Source organism: Coregonus clupeaformis, unplaced genomic scaffold (assembly GCF_020615455.1).
Source record: "Coregonus clupeaformis isolate EN_2021a unplaced genomic scaffold, ASM2061545v1 scaf0400, whole genome shotgun sequence".
NCBI lineage: Eukaryota > Metazoa > Chordata > Actinopteri > Salmoniformes > Salmonidae > Coregonus > Coregonus clupeaformis.
This window is the reverse complement of record NW_025533855.1, coordinates 159,936-178,262: the sequence shown is the minus strand read 5'-3', so window position 1 is coordinate 178,262 and position 18,327 is coordinate 159,936. Positions and strand designations below refer to the sequence as shown.

General features: G+C 43.3%; 1 protein-coding gene across 1 annotated transcript; it reads left to right on the top strand.

The window, feature by feature from the left end:
* Positions 1-720: 720 nt before the first annotated feature.
* On the top strand, positions 721-18,267 carry fam234b (family with sequence similarity 234 member B). The gene is made up of 13 exons (XM_041863419.1): positions 721-839; positions 1,911-2,459; positions 2,866-2,988; positions 11,395-11,646; positions 11,806-11,921; positions 12,110-12,269; positions 12,371-12,512; positions 12,607-12,807; positions 13,258-13,339; positions 13,441-13,608; positions 16,197-16,317; positions 16,421-16,650; positions 16,768-18,267. Exons 1-12 carry the CDS (start codon positions 803-805, stop codon positions 16,648-16,650), a joined length of 2,181 nt encoding a protein of 726 aa, XP_041719353.1. The 5' UTR covers positions 721-802; the 3' UTR covers positions 16,768-18,267.
* The last annotated feature ends 60 nt before the right edge of the window (positions 18,268-18,327 follow it).

Here is an 18,327-nt window from a genome sequence, read left to right as displayed (position 1 = left end):
TGATTTAAAAACACAAGTCACAATGAAAACAGGAGCTGCCTCCACTATTTCAGCACCATTTCAACTTCAACATTTCAACACCATTAAATCACCTATACATGGACAACTAAAATATACCAAAAACAATTTAGTCCAATCAATGTAAGTGAAATATGATGTGGCTGTCCATGGTTCTGATTTGTGTGTGTGTTTGTGCATTCATTCCTACTTGTAGAGAAACGCCAATTCCACCCTCCTCTCTTTCATTTTGACGAAACGGTCTATGACTGTCATACATTTCACACCTGTATTTTTTGTTGCCCTAGGCTACCTGGCTAAAACGCTTGCTCGCTAGCCTAACTTCCTTTCATGGGCAACGTTAGCTAGTTAACATTAGCCTGCTACATCTAGCTACAACCTACATATTGAACTTCCATCCTCTCAGTCCAGCGGCACAATGTATTTTATGATTGAATCAGAATCGCCGTTATAATCATTGGCCAGTACGGCGAATTAAGTAAAACCACAAGTCCAAATCCCTATCTCCATCCATGGCTAATTTAGGAAAGGGCCCATTTTAGCTAGCTAGCCACCGGAGGACAACAACACAATGAGATGCAACAATTCAAGTTGTTTCTATCAATGACATATTTCTATGTGATATCCAAACTGGCTTCCCTTGACACTATCCCAGAATGCACTCGCTACAGTCCCGAAACGTCCCACACAGTGTGGCACACACACAGCACACACAAAGCACTTATTTGGCGCCTCGGTCGGATGAGAGGAGAAATTCGGCAGCACAGCGCCGTTACAATTTGCAATGGCTGCAGCTTTGTCCCGTGCTCTCAAATTGCCTGGTAAGAGACGCGTTGCAATTGTTTGGGAAATAGATATAAGGGTTGATTAGGTGAAATGGATGTTGTGTAGTCTTTGTACCAGTCGTGTCTTGTCTCAATGTTGTTTTGGTGTCATTCTGTTAGCTCACATGAGCTACCTAGAACAGCCAGCCAGCTAATATCGATTGCAATAACACAAAACAACGGTTTTATTTGTTTAATGAAAGTCCAGAATTGAGAGGTGAAATACGACACTTATTTTCAATGTTTGATATTTATTTTATTTTCAAGCTTTAATAGAAAAGCATCATTGCATCATTCACAATCCTATGTGGCGCACTAGCTAGCTACTTTACTGTATGGTAGTGCTCACTGTCATAATAATGTTAAAACGGATTTAGCTACTTGCTTAAATCTCGTGTTCAACAAATAACTACAAGTAAGGCCATGTAATGGGGGTTATTCATTTAACTTGTCAATCATTATCATGCCAAACAATGAGCAATAGAGTCGGCAAAAATAAACAGATGGGACCAGGGTAGGACAGAATTAATATGGCGTTAAAATAAACAATATTTGAGTAACTTCCCTGTCCTTTTGGGCTGCCTATCGTTCTATCAGGCACCGCATACTCTATCAGATCATTCTAGTTTTCACCTGGGCCTTGTTTCCCAAACAGATCCGTAGACCCCTTTCCTGCAGTCAAATAACCAAATCGAGCTCTAGTGGCCTCAACGGTGGAATGTTATTAATATTTTTCAGAATGTCATAATTAATAAACATGTTTTTATTTTTTATGCCGAAAATCCGGTGTTTCTATGTCATATGGTTTTGTTATATTTCAGTCTTCTGTGATGTATATAAAGTGTAATATTGAGATGCAAACTCAAAATTGAATACATTTCAACTCTATATCTGACATGGTACAGGTGTCTTCTTTTTTATAAGCCCATAACCATGTGTGTGAGGTGTATACTTTTGTTTCAATTTATATTTGTTTAAGACTACCAAGAAACACTCTGTGTGACCCTGATTTAGCCCACTGCAGTAAAAGGTTAACCGTGTGTGTCTTTGTGTGTGTGTCCCTCACAGGGAAGAAGGGCTCGGAGCTTGGAGAGTATGACCCCCTCACTCAGGCCGACAGTGAGGACGAGAGCGAGGAGGACGACCTGGTCCTCAACTATCCCCGCAATGGCCTGGGGAGGGGCAACTGCATGGGCGCAGGTACATCAGAGCTGAGAGGGAGCAGAACAGGGAGGCTCGTAGGGGATGAAGAGGAGGGAGAGGAGGAAGAGGAGGACGACGATGAGTGGAGAGAACGGCTCCCGGGAAAAAAGAGGCAGGAGAGAGAGGAGAAGGGCATGCAGTACTGGAGCCAGAGGGAGACAAACAGGGATGGGGGAGTAGAGGAGGAAGGGGGGCTTGGGGCCTCTGGTGGCCCTGGATTGGGTGTCAGTGCCAGTGCTGACCCAGACGGGAAGAAGGCTAAGGTGAGGGGAGCCATCCGGGCAGCGTTTTTCCTGGTGCCTCTGGTCTGTGCTATGCTGGTGGTGCTGCTGTGTGCCTTTTTGGTGCCTTGTCAGCAGGGGGAACTGGACAAACGGCTGCAGTGGGAGAAAGAGCTGGGTGATCATGTGGGAGGTGAGTGAGGAGTCTAATGTATAAACAATACACATGAAAACAGACTACAGTTTACCCGCATGTTGCTGGTTGCTGATACCAATACACCTCTCTCTCACACCAGAGAAAGAGAAAACTACAGGTTAGGTCAGACTGGTCAGACTGAGTAGACTAGTGCTTTAGATTAAGATAAGCACACAGTCAACATTACCATAAAGTCAACTGTATGAGAAAGCAGTTGAGAACACAGAACTCAGATATAGCTGACTTTTTGTCAGGGGGTGGATATTACACAGTCTGGATTACTATGATTACACATTACCGTGATAATTATAATAGCATGTTAGCAAAGCAACCGCAGGTATAGTTTAGTAAATAGTAGTTACAAACCGTTGCTGTCTGTAACAGTGTTTTTCTTTTTCTTTAGGTGTTACCCCACCTCCTCTTGCACTGTGGGATGTCGACAATGACTCAGTTGAGGATGTGCTAATAGGAGTCACTCAAAAGAGCAACAATACCCATCTCTCCAGTTTTGTGGGGAACAACAGAGGTATCTATGGAAACAGCAAACAGCCTCACTACTGTTATTTTATTGTTGCTCTTTAATTATTTGTTATTTTTCTATTACTTCTTTTTTTAAACTTCTTTTTCTTAAAACTGCATTGTTGGTTAAGTAAGCAGTTCACTGTAAAGTCTACTACACCTGTTGTATTCGGCGCATGTGACAAATAAAATTGGATTTCATTTGAAATCAGAACCATGGACAGCCACATCATATTTAATTGATTGGACTAAATTGTTTTTGGTATATTTTAGTTGTCCATGTATTAGACTAAGCATAGGTGATTTGATGGTGTTGATTTTGTACGTTTGCCCCCTGACAAAGAAATGATCAGTCTATAATTTTAATGGTATGTTTATTTGAATAATAATAATAATAATAATATGCCATTTAGCAGACGCTTTTATCCAAAGCGACTTAGGGTCATGCGTGCATACATTTTTGTGTATGGGTGGTCCCGGGGATCGAACCCACTACCTTGGTGTTTCAAGCGCCGTGCTCTACCAGCGAGAGACAGAATAACAACAAAAAAATCCAGAAAAACGCATGTCAAAAATGTTATAAATTGATTTGCATTTTAATTAGGGAAATAAGTATTTGACCCCCTCTCAATCAGAAAGATTTCTGGCTCCCAGGTGTCTTTTATACAGTGTGACGACCCTCCCACTCTGTCTGCCGTATTCTCTCTTTGTTCTTGTTTCCTTGTTAGGATGCCGGTGGGCGGAGTTGGGAGGGTCGTCAGCTACATGGGAAACACCTGGGCCGGGTGTGTCCCAGGATAAATGGACCTCTTCCACATTCATTAGGGAGACTCTCTCCAGGCAGATACTTTGATCTTGGTTGTGATATTTTGAGGCTTTTTTGGGTTGTTTGCTTTGGCACTTTTCAACACTTTTCCATATTACATTTATGCATGCAAACACTCACGTACACTACTGATTACTGATTACACACACCATTGTTATTTGATTTAGTTTACTTTAATTAATAAATATATACTTTGAGTACTCCTTGTCTCCACGTGTCTCCCTTTTGTTACGAACTTGAGCCGGTTCGTGACAAGTGGGGGCTCGTCTGGGATTTTGAACTGGTTGTGTTTGGGAGAACGTGGAGTTAATGTCCAATTCTGTAGGGTTTTTCTTTGTAAATTTTGTTAGTTTGTTTGAGTTTGATAGGCCAGTATTGGTTGCCTTTGGGTTTTGTACTGCGTTGGAGAGAGTACATTGGTTAGTTTCCAGTCCCTGCCCAGCCTGGAAACTCTTGCTCTACTCGCTGTTGGGACATCGGTCTGAGGTGAGTACAATCGGCTGTGTACCTCAGTGGGAGATTGGGTAGGGTAGTGACATTTGCTACCCGGAGCTATAGCTTTTTCCCCTGATAGGCTTAGTGACGTGTTTTGTTTTGGGATACGTGGGCATGGTTAAATGTTTGTTATTTTTGTGTGGTGTCAGTGGACTGAGCAGTTGTCTCGGGGGCACATCCGTGGCTTGGGGAAATCTACCAGCGTGCTGGGGGTTTAATTCCTTGCCAGCGGGCTACAGTGCGTAATTACCCACCGCAAATCTGCACGAAGACTAGGGGTTGAGTTATTGTAGGTTTTGGGGAAGCTCCATATCCCAGCTCTTTTCTGTGGTGCTCGGTGTGATTGTATTTCTCTTGTGTCTGGTGTGCTCGGCAGAGGGGTTGAGCAAGATTATTATGATCTATATATATTTAATTTTTTTTCCCTGATTATGGCGTCTAATGTAGACGAGTTCATTCGCTTTCCATCAGAAGAACTGTTAGAATTATGTACTAAAGAACAGCTGTTGAAGGTTGCTGAACACTACAAGGTTGAAATTAGTGATAAACGTCTAAAAAATTCTATTAGGTTAATATTGAAGGCCAATTTGATGGAGAGTGGTATTCTGGATGTTACCACTGGGGCAGCCTCTGCTGAGGACACGTTGTCTCCCCGATATGTTACAATGACCGCTCCATCGGTTAGTCATAGTAGTCTTCTTTTTGAACAGCAGAAAGAACTGCTTCTGTTACAGCTAGAGCATGAACAAAATGGACAAAGAGCTAAAATGGAGCATGAACGAAATGAACAAAGAGCTAAAATGGAGCATGATCGTGTAAAATATGAAAGGGAATTGGAATATAAACAGGATATGGAGCGTGCTAAAATCAAGCTGCAACAAGAGCGACTAGAGTTGGTTAGGGAAGGAAAGCTCTCAGGGGAGAGTTTGCTCTGGGAAGGTGACCCAGAGTTACCTAGGGGTCGTTCCTCTTTTGGTCGTAATCCAGAGACATTTGATGTTGTAGGGAATTTACGGTTGTTGCCCCAGTTTAATGAAAAGGACCCGGAGACATTCTTTTCATTGTTTGAGCGTGTTGCTGACGCTAGGAGTTGGCCTGATTCTGATCGCACTTTGATGTTGCAGTGTGTGCTGACTGGTAAAGCGCAAGAAGCATATTCAGCTCTTAGTGTAGCAGACAGTGTTAGTTATGAGAAGGTTAAAACGGCTGTGTTACAGAGTTATGAATTGGTCCCTGAGGCTTACCGCCAACGATTTAGAACTTTAAAAAGGGATGATCAGCAGACTCATGTTGAGTTTGCGCGAATATTATCTTCACAGTTCAATCGCTGGTGTTCCGCCTCTGCAGTTATGACTTTCCAAGGGCTGTGTGATCTGATTATGTTAGAACAATTTAAGGACACAATCCCTGATCGTATAGCGACGTACATTAACGAACGAAAAATAAAGACTGTCGCTGAAGCTGCGGTTTTGGCAGATGAATATGTGTTGACTCACACACATTTTTTTGCAGAACCCCGTATTCGGAGTGAGTGGGGGTGTTTGCAGAGATGTGGGCCTCGCTCGCCGAGATACTTCGGTTCCCGGGCAGAGTTTCATTCAACTGGGGTTGAGCCTGATACCCGTGGTAAAACTGACTTTGGTCAAGAGTGTCACTACTGTCGAGAATTAGGTCATTGGAAAAATGAATGTCCGATTCTTAGGTCTAGGGGTAAATTCAGTACAGGTGCTTATGGTAAATCGAGGCCTATAGCGTTAGCAGCGCCTGTTCCACATCAGTTCACTCCTGACGCATTGTCTCATGCCCAGAGCCATGTGAAGGGCTATATTGATCCCAGTATTTACCTTTTGTTACGGAGGGTTTTGTGTCTATGGTAGGAAGTAAGAACCTAGTGCCAGTAAAGATCCTAAGAGACACAGGTGCCTCTGAATCAGTTGTGTTGGAGTCTGTGTTACCCTTCTCTGCGGAGACTGATTCGGGGAATAGTGTTCTAATCAGGGGAATAGGTTTGAACACTCTGTCAGTTCCATTGCATAAACTGATGTTGGATTGTGGACTGGTGAAAGGTGAGGTTGTTGTGGGGGTGCGTCCTTCATTGCCTATTGAGGGTATTGACGTGATCCTTGGAAATAACTTGGCTGGGGAGCGTGTGTGGCCTATCGTGTCTCCATCTTTAGTGGTTTCCACTAAGCCGTCAATTGTAGGGATTCCTGATGAGAGTGCGCAGGATTTCCCAGAGGTGTTTTCTGCGTGTGCAGTGACGCGTTCTATGATCCATGACGACCTGGTCACGGAGCTGGCTAACGAGAATACCATAAAGAAGTCTGTTACTGTTTTCCCTGTTATCCCGTTATCTGTATCCCGCTCCGATTTAATCGAGGCGCAACGGACTGACCCTACATTAGAAGAGTTGCGGGACCAAATTGTGTCTGTGGAACAGTTGGGAGATGTCGCACAGGGCTATTTTCTCCAAGAGGAGGTCCTGATGAGAAAGTGGATGTCTCATGGTAGTTGTTTTCTGGGGGAGGCGATTAGTCAGGTTGTGGTACCAGTTAAGCTTCGTGAGTTGGTGCTGACAACTTCTCACAACGACGTTGCTGGGCATATGGGTGTGAGAAAAACCTACAATCGCATATTACGAAATTTTTTTTGGCCAAGATTAAAGAGGGATGTTTCTGATTTCATCAAAACTTGTCACACCTGTCAATTAACTGGTAAACCTAATCAAGCTATTAAGCCGGTACCACTGTTCCCTATTCCTGTACTCAGTAACCCTTTTGAGTATCTGATTATTGACTGTGTTGGTCCTCTGCCTCGTTCCAGAAAGGGTAGTAATTATTTGTTGACTGTGATGTGTCAGACCACTAGGTTTCCTGCTGCCTATCCTCTCAGGTCTATCACGACTAAGTCTGTGTTAAAAGCTTTGACTCAGTTTTTCTCACTGTTTGGAATCCCTAAGGTCATTCAAAGTGATCAAGGATCTAATTTCACCTCTAATCTCTTTGGACAGGTTCTCCAACAACTCCATATTAAACACAACTTGGCTAGCGCTTATCATGCCCAAAGTCAAGGAGCACTGGAACGTTTCCATCAAACGCTTAAGTCTTTGTTGAGATCTTATTGTACTGAGATGGATAAGGATTGGGAGGAGGGGTTGCCTTGGTTACTGTTAGCTGCTAGGGAGGTTTCACAGGAGAGCACAGGTTTTAGCCCAAATGACCTAGTGTTTGGACATAAGGTGCGTGGGCTTTTATCTGTTCTCCAGGATGACTGGAAGTCTCCCGAGCCTCCTCAGTCCCTGTTATCATATGTGTGTGATTTTCGGCGACGCTTGTATGCCGCTGGTGAAATGGCTAAAGAGGAGCTATCATCTTCACAGGACAGGATGAAGAGCATATATGATCGCCGAGCTGAGCCTCATCACTTTAGTCCAGGTGATCAGGTTCTGGCTCTGCTGCCAATTGTTGGTTCTCCTTTTCAAGCCAAGTTTCAAGGTTCATATACAGTGGTGCGCCAGTACACTGAGCAAAATTATCTAGTTGCCACTCCAGAACGGAGGAAAGCACACCAACTGTGCCATGTAAATTTGTTAAAACCCTATTATGCACGTTCCTCTGAGACTGAACAGGGGAGTCTACAGAGGACGGTAAGGCTGTTCTTTTGGCTGATATTGTTTATTCCCTGAGTTCTGGTCATGCTAGGTCTGTGCAGGAGCAGGAAGATGTTTCTGGTCCTGACGATTGCATACTGCAGGGTAGATTGAAAAATTCAGAGACACTGGAGATTGTAGATAGCCTTCTTACTCATCTACCTGTTGATGAGCGGAAAGAGAGGGTTGGTTTGATTCGGAGATTTTCAGGGTTGTTTTCGGATACACCTACACGTACAAACTTAATAGAACATGATATTGACATTGGAGATGCTGACCCCATTCGTCAACGGTTCTATAGAGTTTCTTCAGAGAAACTGCGTTGTCTGGATGCTGAGGTCAGGTACATGCTGGAGAGTAAAATAGCAGATCCTTCTTTCTCCAGTTGGGCTTCTCCCTGTATCTTGGGCAGTAAATCGGATGGAACAAATAGATTTTGTACGGACTACCGTAAGGTAAACGATGTCACTGGGCCGGATTCATTTCCTCTTCCTCGGATGGAGGACTGCGTTGGTCAAGTCGGGCGCAGCTACGTTTGTGAGCAAATTTGACCTGTTAAAGGGGTATTGGCAGGTGCCACTGATGAGTAGGGCACGTGAAATCTCTGCCTTTATTACACCTTTTGGTTTGTACTCGTATTCGGTTATGAGTTTCGGACTGCGTAATGCGTCTGCCACTTTTCAGCGATTTATGAACAGGGTTGTCTCTGGTCTGGCCGGTTGCGCTGTTTATCTGGACGATGTAGTGATATATGCAGATGCTTGGGAGGAGCATCTGTCCCGTATTCAGGCCTTGTTCGGACGTCTGGCTGCGGGTCGCCTCACGATGAATTTGGCTGAATGTGAGTTTGCTCAGGCGACTGTTGTATACCTTGGAAAGGTGGTTGGGCAGGGTGACGTGCGCCCTGTTCATGAATATTGATGTGACCGACCATTGTTTGATTTTGTCATGTTCTATCCTTCCTGTTTGTCCCCTCCTAGTCTTGTGTTCTTCTTTCCTCTTAAAGGTTGCTTCCTGTGTAAAGGTTGCTGAGGTCTGGAGAGGAGGATGATGGGTGGGGCAAGTGGAGGTGTGAACATGTACAATTTGTCGGTTTGGGACGCAGGGGCTGGTACGTTGGTCCGGGGGTCCTTGTTGGTCCCCGGTCTTATGGGGGGGGTGTGACGACCCTCCCACTCTGTCTGCCGTATTCTCTCTTTGTTCTTGTTTCCTTGTTAGGATGCCGGTGGGCGGAGTTGGGAGGGTCGTCAGCTACATGGGAAACACCTGGGCCGGGTGTGTCCCAGGATAAATGGACCTCTTCCACATTCATTAGGGAGACTCTCTCCAGGCAGATACTTTGATCTTGGTTGTGATATTTTTGAGGCTTTTTTGGGTTGTTTGCTTTGGCACTTTTCAACACTTTTCCATATTACATTTATGCATGCAAACACTCACGTACACTACTGATTACTGATTACACACACCATTGTTATTTGATTTAGTTTACTTTAATTAATAAATATATACTTTGAGTACTCCTTGTCTCCACGTGTCTCCCTTTTGTTACGAACTTGAGCCGGTTCGTGACAACAGGTAACGAGCTGAGATTAGGAGCACACTCTTAAAGGGAGTGCTCCTAATCTCAGCTTGTTACCTGTATAAAAGACACCTGTCCACAGAAGCAATCAGATTCCAAACTCTCCACCATGGCCAAGATCAAAGAGCTCTCCAAGGATGTCAGGGACAAGATTGTAGACCTACACAAGGCTGGAATGGGCTACAAGAACATCGCCAAGCAGCTTGGTGAGAAGGTGACAACAGTTGGTGCGATTATTCGCAAATGGAAGAAACACAAAATAACTGTCAGTCTCCCTCGGCCTGGGGCTCCATGCAAGATCTCACCTCGTGGAGTTGCAATGATCATGAGAACGGTGAGGAATCAGCCCAGAACTACACGGGAGGATCTTGTCAATGATCTCAAGGCAGCTGGGACCATAGTCACCAAGAATACAATTGGTAACACACTACGCCGTGAAGGACTGAAATCCTGCAGCGCCCGCAAGATCCCCCTGCTCAAGAAAGCACATATACAGGGCCGTCTGAAGTTTGCCAATGAACATCTGAATGATTCAGAGGAGAACTGGGTGAAAGTGTTGTGGTCAGATGAGACCAAAATCGAGCTCTTTGGCATCAACTCAACTCGCCGTGTTTGGAGGAGGAGGAATGCTGCCTATGACCCCAAGAACACCATCCCCACCGTCAAACATGGAGGTGGAAACATTATGCTTTGAGGGTGTTTTTCTGCTAAGGGGACAGGACAACCTCACCGCATCAAAGGGACGATGGACGGGGCCATGTACCGTCAAATCTTGGGTGAGAACCTCCTTCCCTCAGCCAGGGCATTGAAAATGGGTCGTGGATGGGTATTCCAGCATGACAATGACCCAAAACACACAGCCAAGGCAACAAAGGAGTGGCTCAAGAAGAAGCACATTAAGGTCCTGGAGTGGCCTAGCCAGTCTCCAGACCTTAATCCCATAGAAAATCTGTGGAGGGAGCTGAAGGTTCGAGTTGCCAAACATCAGCCTCGAAACCTTAATGACTTGGAGAAGATCTGCAAAGAGGAGTGGGACAAAATCCCTCCTGAGATGTGTGCAAACCTGGTGGCCAACTACAAGAAACGTCTGACCTCTGTGATTGCCAACAGGGGTTTTGCCACCAAGTACTAAGTCATGTTTTGCAGAGGGGTCAAATACTTATTTCCCTCATTAAAATGCAAATCAATTTTTGACTTGTTTTTCTGGATTTTTTGTTCAAATAAACCTACCATTCAAATTATAGACTGATCATGTCTTTGTCAGTGGGCAAACATACAAAATCAGCAGGGGATCAAATACTTTTTTCCCTCACTGTACTCATTTCATAGTTTTTCTTTATTTTTAATATTTTCTACATTGTAGAATAATAGTGAAGACATAAAAACTATGAAATAACACATATGGAATCATGTAGTAACCAAAAAAGTGTTAAACAAATCAAAATATATTTGAGATTCTTCAAAGTAGCCACCCTTTGCCTTGATGACAGCTTTGCACACTCTTGGCATTCTCTCAACCAGCTTCATAAGGTAGTCACCTGGAATGCATTTCAATTAACAGGTGTGCCTTCTTAAAAAATTAATTTGTGGAATTTCTTTCCTTCTTAATGCGTTTGAGCCAATCAGTTGTGTTGTGACAAGGTAGGGGGGGGGTATACAGAAGATAGCCGTATTTGGTAAAAGACCAAGTCCATATTATGGCAAGAACAGCTCAAATAAGCAAAGAGAAATGACATTCCTGTATATTAATCTCCATATCTAATCCTGCTAGCCCCAGTAAACTGCTGAGAACACACAATTTGCCACACGCAATGAACCCCACCCACCTATACCCCTTGTCTATCTCCCCCTCTGTCTCTACCAGAGTACAGTGTGGTGGCCCTATCTGCTTTCAGTGGTGAGGTGCTATGGAGGAGGGTCCTCAGGGAACCTGTGGAGTCCATCCAGTGTGGGCTGCAGTACGAAGCCCACCCATCACCACTGCCAGCAGGGGGCGCTGCCCTCAGAGCCTTCCCCAACAGCGCTATTTCCCTATCTGGCCAGAGAGACAGGGCTAGCGGCCCCGTGTGTCTGCTCATCAAGTCTGCACACCTCACCGCTGTCAACAGCACCACAGGTCAGACAACAACCACAGAAAATCCTGACTTTTAATGGTTCAGTTTCACAGCTACAAGCATGAACATTTTAGCAGTAGATGTGTAGATTTATTAATAATGTGTTGTAGTTAATAGATTTATGTTCAGTAAGGAGTAACCTATTGTATTTTCCTCCTCAGGGAAGAAGCTGTGGTCGGTAGCCCCAGGAGAGATCCAGTCCCAGGCAGTCTCCCTGCCAGATCTCCAAGGCGACACTGTTCCTGACTTGCTGATTGCCACTTTACCTGCTGACCAGGTATGACAATCTCTGGCTTGGCACCTATACATATTTATGGCTGTAATAAGACAATTGTTACTATATAAATCATATTATTATTACAATATAGACCATACTCCCAAATCTTCAGAGTCACTGTGTTAACAACACTAATTTTCCAGTCAGTCTAGAATGCTCTCATCAAACTGTCTCTAACTTATTTTCAGGTGTCTGACCTCTCACTGCTCCTGCTGTCTGGGCTGACTGGCGCTCTGCTTGGACATCCCGTGACCTTTAACCTCACGACCTTTAATGTCTCTGGCAAGCTGATTGGTCCCCTGTTTCATGAGACACAGCTGGGGGCATACTACATTCTGTTTGGACTAGGTAAGGGATTCATTTTATATCAAGCACAGTGACTTTGAAAAAATATGTTTCCCGTTTGAAATGACTAAATGTCTGATAATGTATCTGCTATACTAACTCAGGCACTGTAGAGGCTGTATCCCTGGGAGATATTTACACTCAGGCTACTGGGAAAACACCCATATCCCCTGGCTTAAGACTGAAGGACCCCGGCTGGGAGAAGCTTAGGAAAACCAACTCCTCCTCCCTCATACACATCTCCAGGTAAGGCTGAGAAAGTGCTCGGTTACACAATTACAAAAGAGTGCCTGTTTGAAGGACTAACAGCACCCATTTGTCTTTGACTTTCTCTGTCCAGTGGAACTGAACAGGTGGAGTTCTTGGTCCCCCTAGTGGCTGGCTTGTGTAACAACCACAACAGCCTGGACTCCATCTCCAACCTCAACTCCAGCCGCAGTGACTGGGTGCTGGTGTGTGGCAAGCTCTCCAGCAAGCTGTCTGTGCTGCGAGAGAAGGACGCACACACCAAGTGGACTCTTACCTCCTCAGCCATACACAGGTAGGAAATATGGTTATGGTCACCATGATATATGGAGAAGTTTATAATTAGGGTGTATATGACTAAAGCATAAAAGTGATAGCTTCAGGTTTTATTGTCATGTGCACAAGTACAGTGAAATGCCTTTCTTGCCAGCTCTTTTCCCAACAATACAGTAATCAATATCAATATATAAAACTATAAAGTAAAGTAATACCCTATAACAGTGGTTTTCAAACCTCTCCTCGGGGACCCCCAGAAGTTTCACAATTTAATTGTAGCCCTGAACTAGCTCAACTACTTTACCTAATCAAGGGCTTGGTAATTAGTTGACACGTTGAATCAGCTATGCTAGCTCTAGAATAGTTCACATATATGGAACAACTGGGGATCCCAGAGGAGAGGAATGTAAACCCCTGCCCTATAAAGTTATAGAGCTAAAATAACCTGAATAATTTATCACTGTCTCAGTCGTCCAGCACCAGGCCAATTCAACGATGATGGAATCCCAGATCTCCTCATACAGAAGTCTGGGGCCCCTACAATGAGAAAAGTATAATCTCCTTCTACCATCACTTACAACTAGAGCTATTATACTTCTCAGACAGTGATACATATTTACAAAGATTACCATCCATCTCTCTATGATCTCAGGTTCAGGTGGTTGATGGAGCCAGTGGGCGTAGTCTATGGGAGACAGAGTTTATTTGTCCACGCCTTGACTTGGAAGGTACCTCAATCATGACAACATCTGGTCAATCAGCTTTCCTTTTCTGGGCTGGTGACCCTCTCAGACCACCGAAGAACCTCACCAAGACAACTGTGAGTCCCTTGTTGAATCCTCCCTTATAAGGAGCAGGAATACATTTTCTATGAGAGAAAGTGTTATGATGGTTCATCCTTCAGTGGTATAGGCACGAGGGTTGGAGTCAATTCCAATTTAATTTGAAATTCCAATTAAATTCTTGAATTCACGCATGAAGTGGAGAATGTACATTGAATTCAATTCGAATTTCAACAATCTTCAAGTTATGGAATTGGAATTGAATTGAAATTGTAAAAACATTTGTATTTTAATATTTGTACATTTCCCAGTTAATGGAATTAATACAATTAGTATTGAAACATCTACTGCAGAATTTGTTTTAAATCATTTAAACTTGTATTTCTGTATTTCCAGTATAGCTAGGCTGTCTGAATATTTATATGATCAGCCTGAAAGCCTGAGGGAATTGAATTTCGAAATGGAATTTGTGGAATTGTTAGGGATAATATTAAATTGGGAATACAATTCTTGGAATTTACCTAACATTGGAGTTGAGATGAATTGAATTATCTCTGAATTCAAAGACTGACCTTAGTCATCCACATCACCAACAAACTATCATGGTCCAAACACACCAAGACAGTTGTGAAGAGGGTACGACAACACCTTTTCCCCCTCAGGAGACTGAAAAGATTTGGCATGGGTCCCCAGATCCTCAAAAAGTTATACAGCTGCACCATCGAGAACATCCTGACCGGTTGCATCACCGCCTGGTATGGCAACTGCTCTGCATCTGACCGTAAGGCGCTACAGAGGGTAGCGTACGGCCCAGTACATCACTGGGGCCAAGCTTCCTGCCATCCAGGTCCTATATAATAGGCGGTGTCAGAGGAAAGCCCAAAAAACTGTCAAAGCCTCCAGTCACCCAAGTCATAGACTGTTCTCTCTGCTACCGGACGGCAAGCGGTACTGGAGCGCCAAGTCTAGGACCAAAAGGCTCCTTAACAGCTTCTACCCCCAAGCCATAAGACTTCTGAACAATTAATCAAATGGCCACCCGGACTATTTACATTGACCCCCCCCCCATCCATTTGTTTTTACACTGCTGCTACCCGCTGTCTATTATCTATGTATAGTCACTTTACCCCTACCTACATGTACAAATTACCCCCGCACATTGACTCGGTACCGGTACCCCCTGTATATAGCCTCGTTATTGTTATTTTATTGTGTTACTTTTTATTATTTTTTACTTTAGTTTATTTGGTAAATATTTTCTTAACTCTTTCTTGAACTTTATTGTTGGTTAAGTGCTTGTAAGAAAGCATTTCACGGTAAGGTCTACACCTGTTGTATTCAGCGCATATCAAATCAAATTTTATTTGCCACATGTGCCGAATACAACAAATGTAGACCTTACCGTGAAATGCTTACTTACAAGCCCTTAATCAACAATGGAGTTTTAAGAAAATAGAGTTAAGAAAATATTAACTAAAGTTTAAAAAAGAAAAAAAAAGTAACACAATAAAATAACAATATTATTTTAGCAGATGCTCTTATCCAGAGCAACTTACAGTTAGTGAGTGCATACATTTTCATACTGGCCCCCCGTGGAAAATGAACCCACAACCCTGGCGTTGCAAACGCCATGCTCTACCAACTGAGCTACACGGGAATAATGAGGCTATATACAGGGGGTACCGGTACCGAGTCAATGTGTGGGGGTACAGGTTAGTCGAGGTAATTTGTACATGTAGGTAGGGGTAAAGTGACTATGCATAGATAATAAACAGACTGGTGGGGGGGGGGGGCAATGCAAATAGTCCGGGTGGCCATTTGATTAATTGTTCAGCAGCTGTTAAGGAGCCTTTTGGACCTAGACTTGGCGCTCTGGTACCGCTTGCCATGCGGTAGCAGAGAAATCAGTCTATGACTTGGGTGACTGGAGTCTTTGACAATTTTTTGTAGTGCCTTGCGGTCGGAGGCCAAGAAATTGCCATACCAGGCAGTGATGCAACCAGTCAGGATGCTCTTGATGGTGCAGCTGTATAACTTTTTGAGTATCTGAGGACCCATGCCAAATCGTTTCAGTCTCCTGAGGGGGAATAGGCTTTGTCGTGTCCTCTTCACGACTGTCTTGGTGTGTTTGGACCATGATAGTTTGTTGGTGATGTGGACACCAAGGAACTTGAAGCTCTCAACCTGTTCCACTACAGCCCCATCGATGAGAATGGGGGCGTGCTCAGTCCTCTTTTTTTCCCTGTAGTCCACAATCATCTCCTTTGTCTTGATTACATTGAGGGAGAGGTTGTTATGTGACAAATAAAGTTTGATTTGATTTGATTTAGCAAACGTTTTGGATAAGTGACTAAAATGGAATTTGAATGGAATTAAATTGAATTTACAGGGAGAGAGAATTGAGTTAGAATTCAATTAGGGGAATTAACCCCAACCCTGCTGCCAGAATGTTAACAGTAGTCATTGTTCAGGTTGGCAGTGGGAAGATTGAAAGTCCATTTGGGTGTCTCTCCTGTAATTTGTGGAATTAACCCCAACCCTGATTAGCACAAATATGTAATCCTTTACCTATCGTACTATGGAGATCAGTAGTTTAAATCTATTTTAAGTCTTGCTCTGTTAACAGGTGGCACCAGTGGCGGCTCCAGCCATGCCAGTCATCCGAAAGCTCTTCATGCTGCATCCTACATATCCCACAATCCTGCTGGAGCTCGCCAGCACCACAGACACCATACTTACTGCTGCAGGTGATGCATGCTGTGCTGTATTTATTATTTTATAATTGTGCATATGATTATGGCTGTTAGTAGCACTGCTGATCAACTGTTTCTCCCCTATTCTCTGTCATAGTGAGTTACCAGGAGCCGCAGAAGGATGCCTCCTACATTACTGTTTCCTCCCGGCCTACCTCTGGCCTGGGGCCTGGGTCTCGGGTGGTGAAGAGCATGAGCCTCAGAGCAGCAATCACTGCTGGACAGATTGTGAGGCTGGGAGAGAGCAGCACCGCCAGGGGACCAGTCAGACCTGGAGTATTTGAGATAAACAAATTCTTCAGGCGTCTCACCTTCAAACAGCATTAGGTAAAAAGGGGAGGGAACATAGCTAAGTATGTCCAGAATATGCTTTATATGACATGTTGTTTGTGGCGTCTGTGTAGTTTCGAATGACGAAACACATCATTTTGTTTTCCTGTGTAGAGAGGAGTTACCACTTGCTGGTTCTACATGATCAGAGGGAAACCACTGGCGGGACCAAACCTGTGGAAACACCATGACACACACCAAGTGAAGGAGACTCATGGAGATTTATCTCAAGCTGTTTACATTTCCACTTTTGTCCAAAGTACGATTTTATTTTCCATTATTACTCATCTCACTTGCTGAAAAATATTTATTTTGCTGTAGTGTTATTATATGTGTATATATTATGAGTTTAATTATGTATTTATGACCAGTCCTTTTTATTGAATATTGAATGTAATATATCAATTACTATTTACCTTGTTTGGGGTGTATGTAAATAAGTACATAGAGGAAACTTCTGGAGATCAAGCACAATGATTTGAAAGATAGGGGTGTAGGTGTAAGGTGTCCATTGGCACAATCGGCACCTCACTCGTTTAGTATATTTTTTATCTACAGAATGAGAGGCAATTACCCAATTTATTCCTCCAAATACATTCATTCCCCTCTCACATGCACTTTTTGAATTAGGCAATTGAGGTCTGTGTTCAAACAGAATTACCCAGTTATGGAAAGGGGGTCTGTACATATTTTTGCTGTAGTGGAGAATGGGGTATGTTGAGCCATTTTTTACATTCAGCATCACTACGTCAAGGGAAATACAGTATTATTTCCAACATTGATATCTACATATGTTTCAGGATGTTGTGTATCCCTGGAAATAATCAGAATTAATGTAAACATTACTGGGTTTTTTAAACAGCTCGTAAAAAAAAAAAAAAGGTGATTTATTGGCACAATTTACCCTGGGTATGCATAGGGACAGGGTAAATTGAGCTGCCTTGGGGTGTCATGTGTGATGGTGTCCTGTGATGGTGCTGGCAGGTCAAAGTTTAATTCATGGAATGGGGGTGTGGTATATTGTATATCTGAAATGTATGCCAACATTCAGATATAGATCTCTCTATTCACTATCACTAACCCTTCCATTTCTTGACCAGTTGTCAGGGACAGGGATGTTGTTTCGATGTGCCAATTCAAAGGCAAGTTCTCTGCCTGAGGCTACTAAGCCCATGAAACTGGTCTGTGAGATTCTTGATATGTTTAGCAAGCTCAGACTCCATGTCATCAGATAAGACCTTGTGTGCCTCTGCTACTTGTCACATGATTCATTTTGTTGTATGGTTTCCTAGAAACAAGGGGTGGCTCAACTAACCCAATCGCTCAACTTACCCCACTCTCCCCTAAAGTATTTATTGATATGCTACTGAAATGTTTACATTTCTCTAATCAATAACTATTGTAGTGATGATACATTATTGCTGAGGGCCATGTATGGTAACTGTGCATTTTATTGCTATTGGTACTTGTAAATATTGCTGACATACTGGAAAACATTTACAGATCACAGCAATAAATAAATGTACTGCTGCAATTCTTGCTGCTACAAATGTAGTGTTTTGTACAGCTGTACTACGGATTAAGCTCCGTTCACAATAAATTATCATAAAAACACTGTTTGTTAATTAATCATGAGAAATTGTGAATATTTAATATTAGAGTAAAATGAGGGTG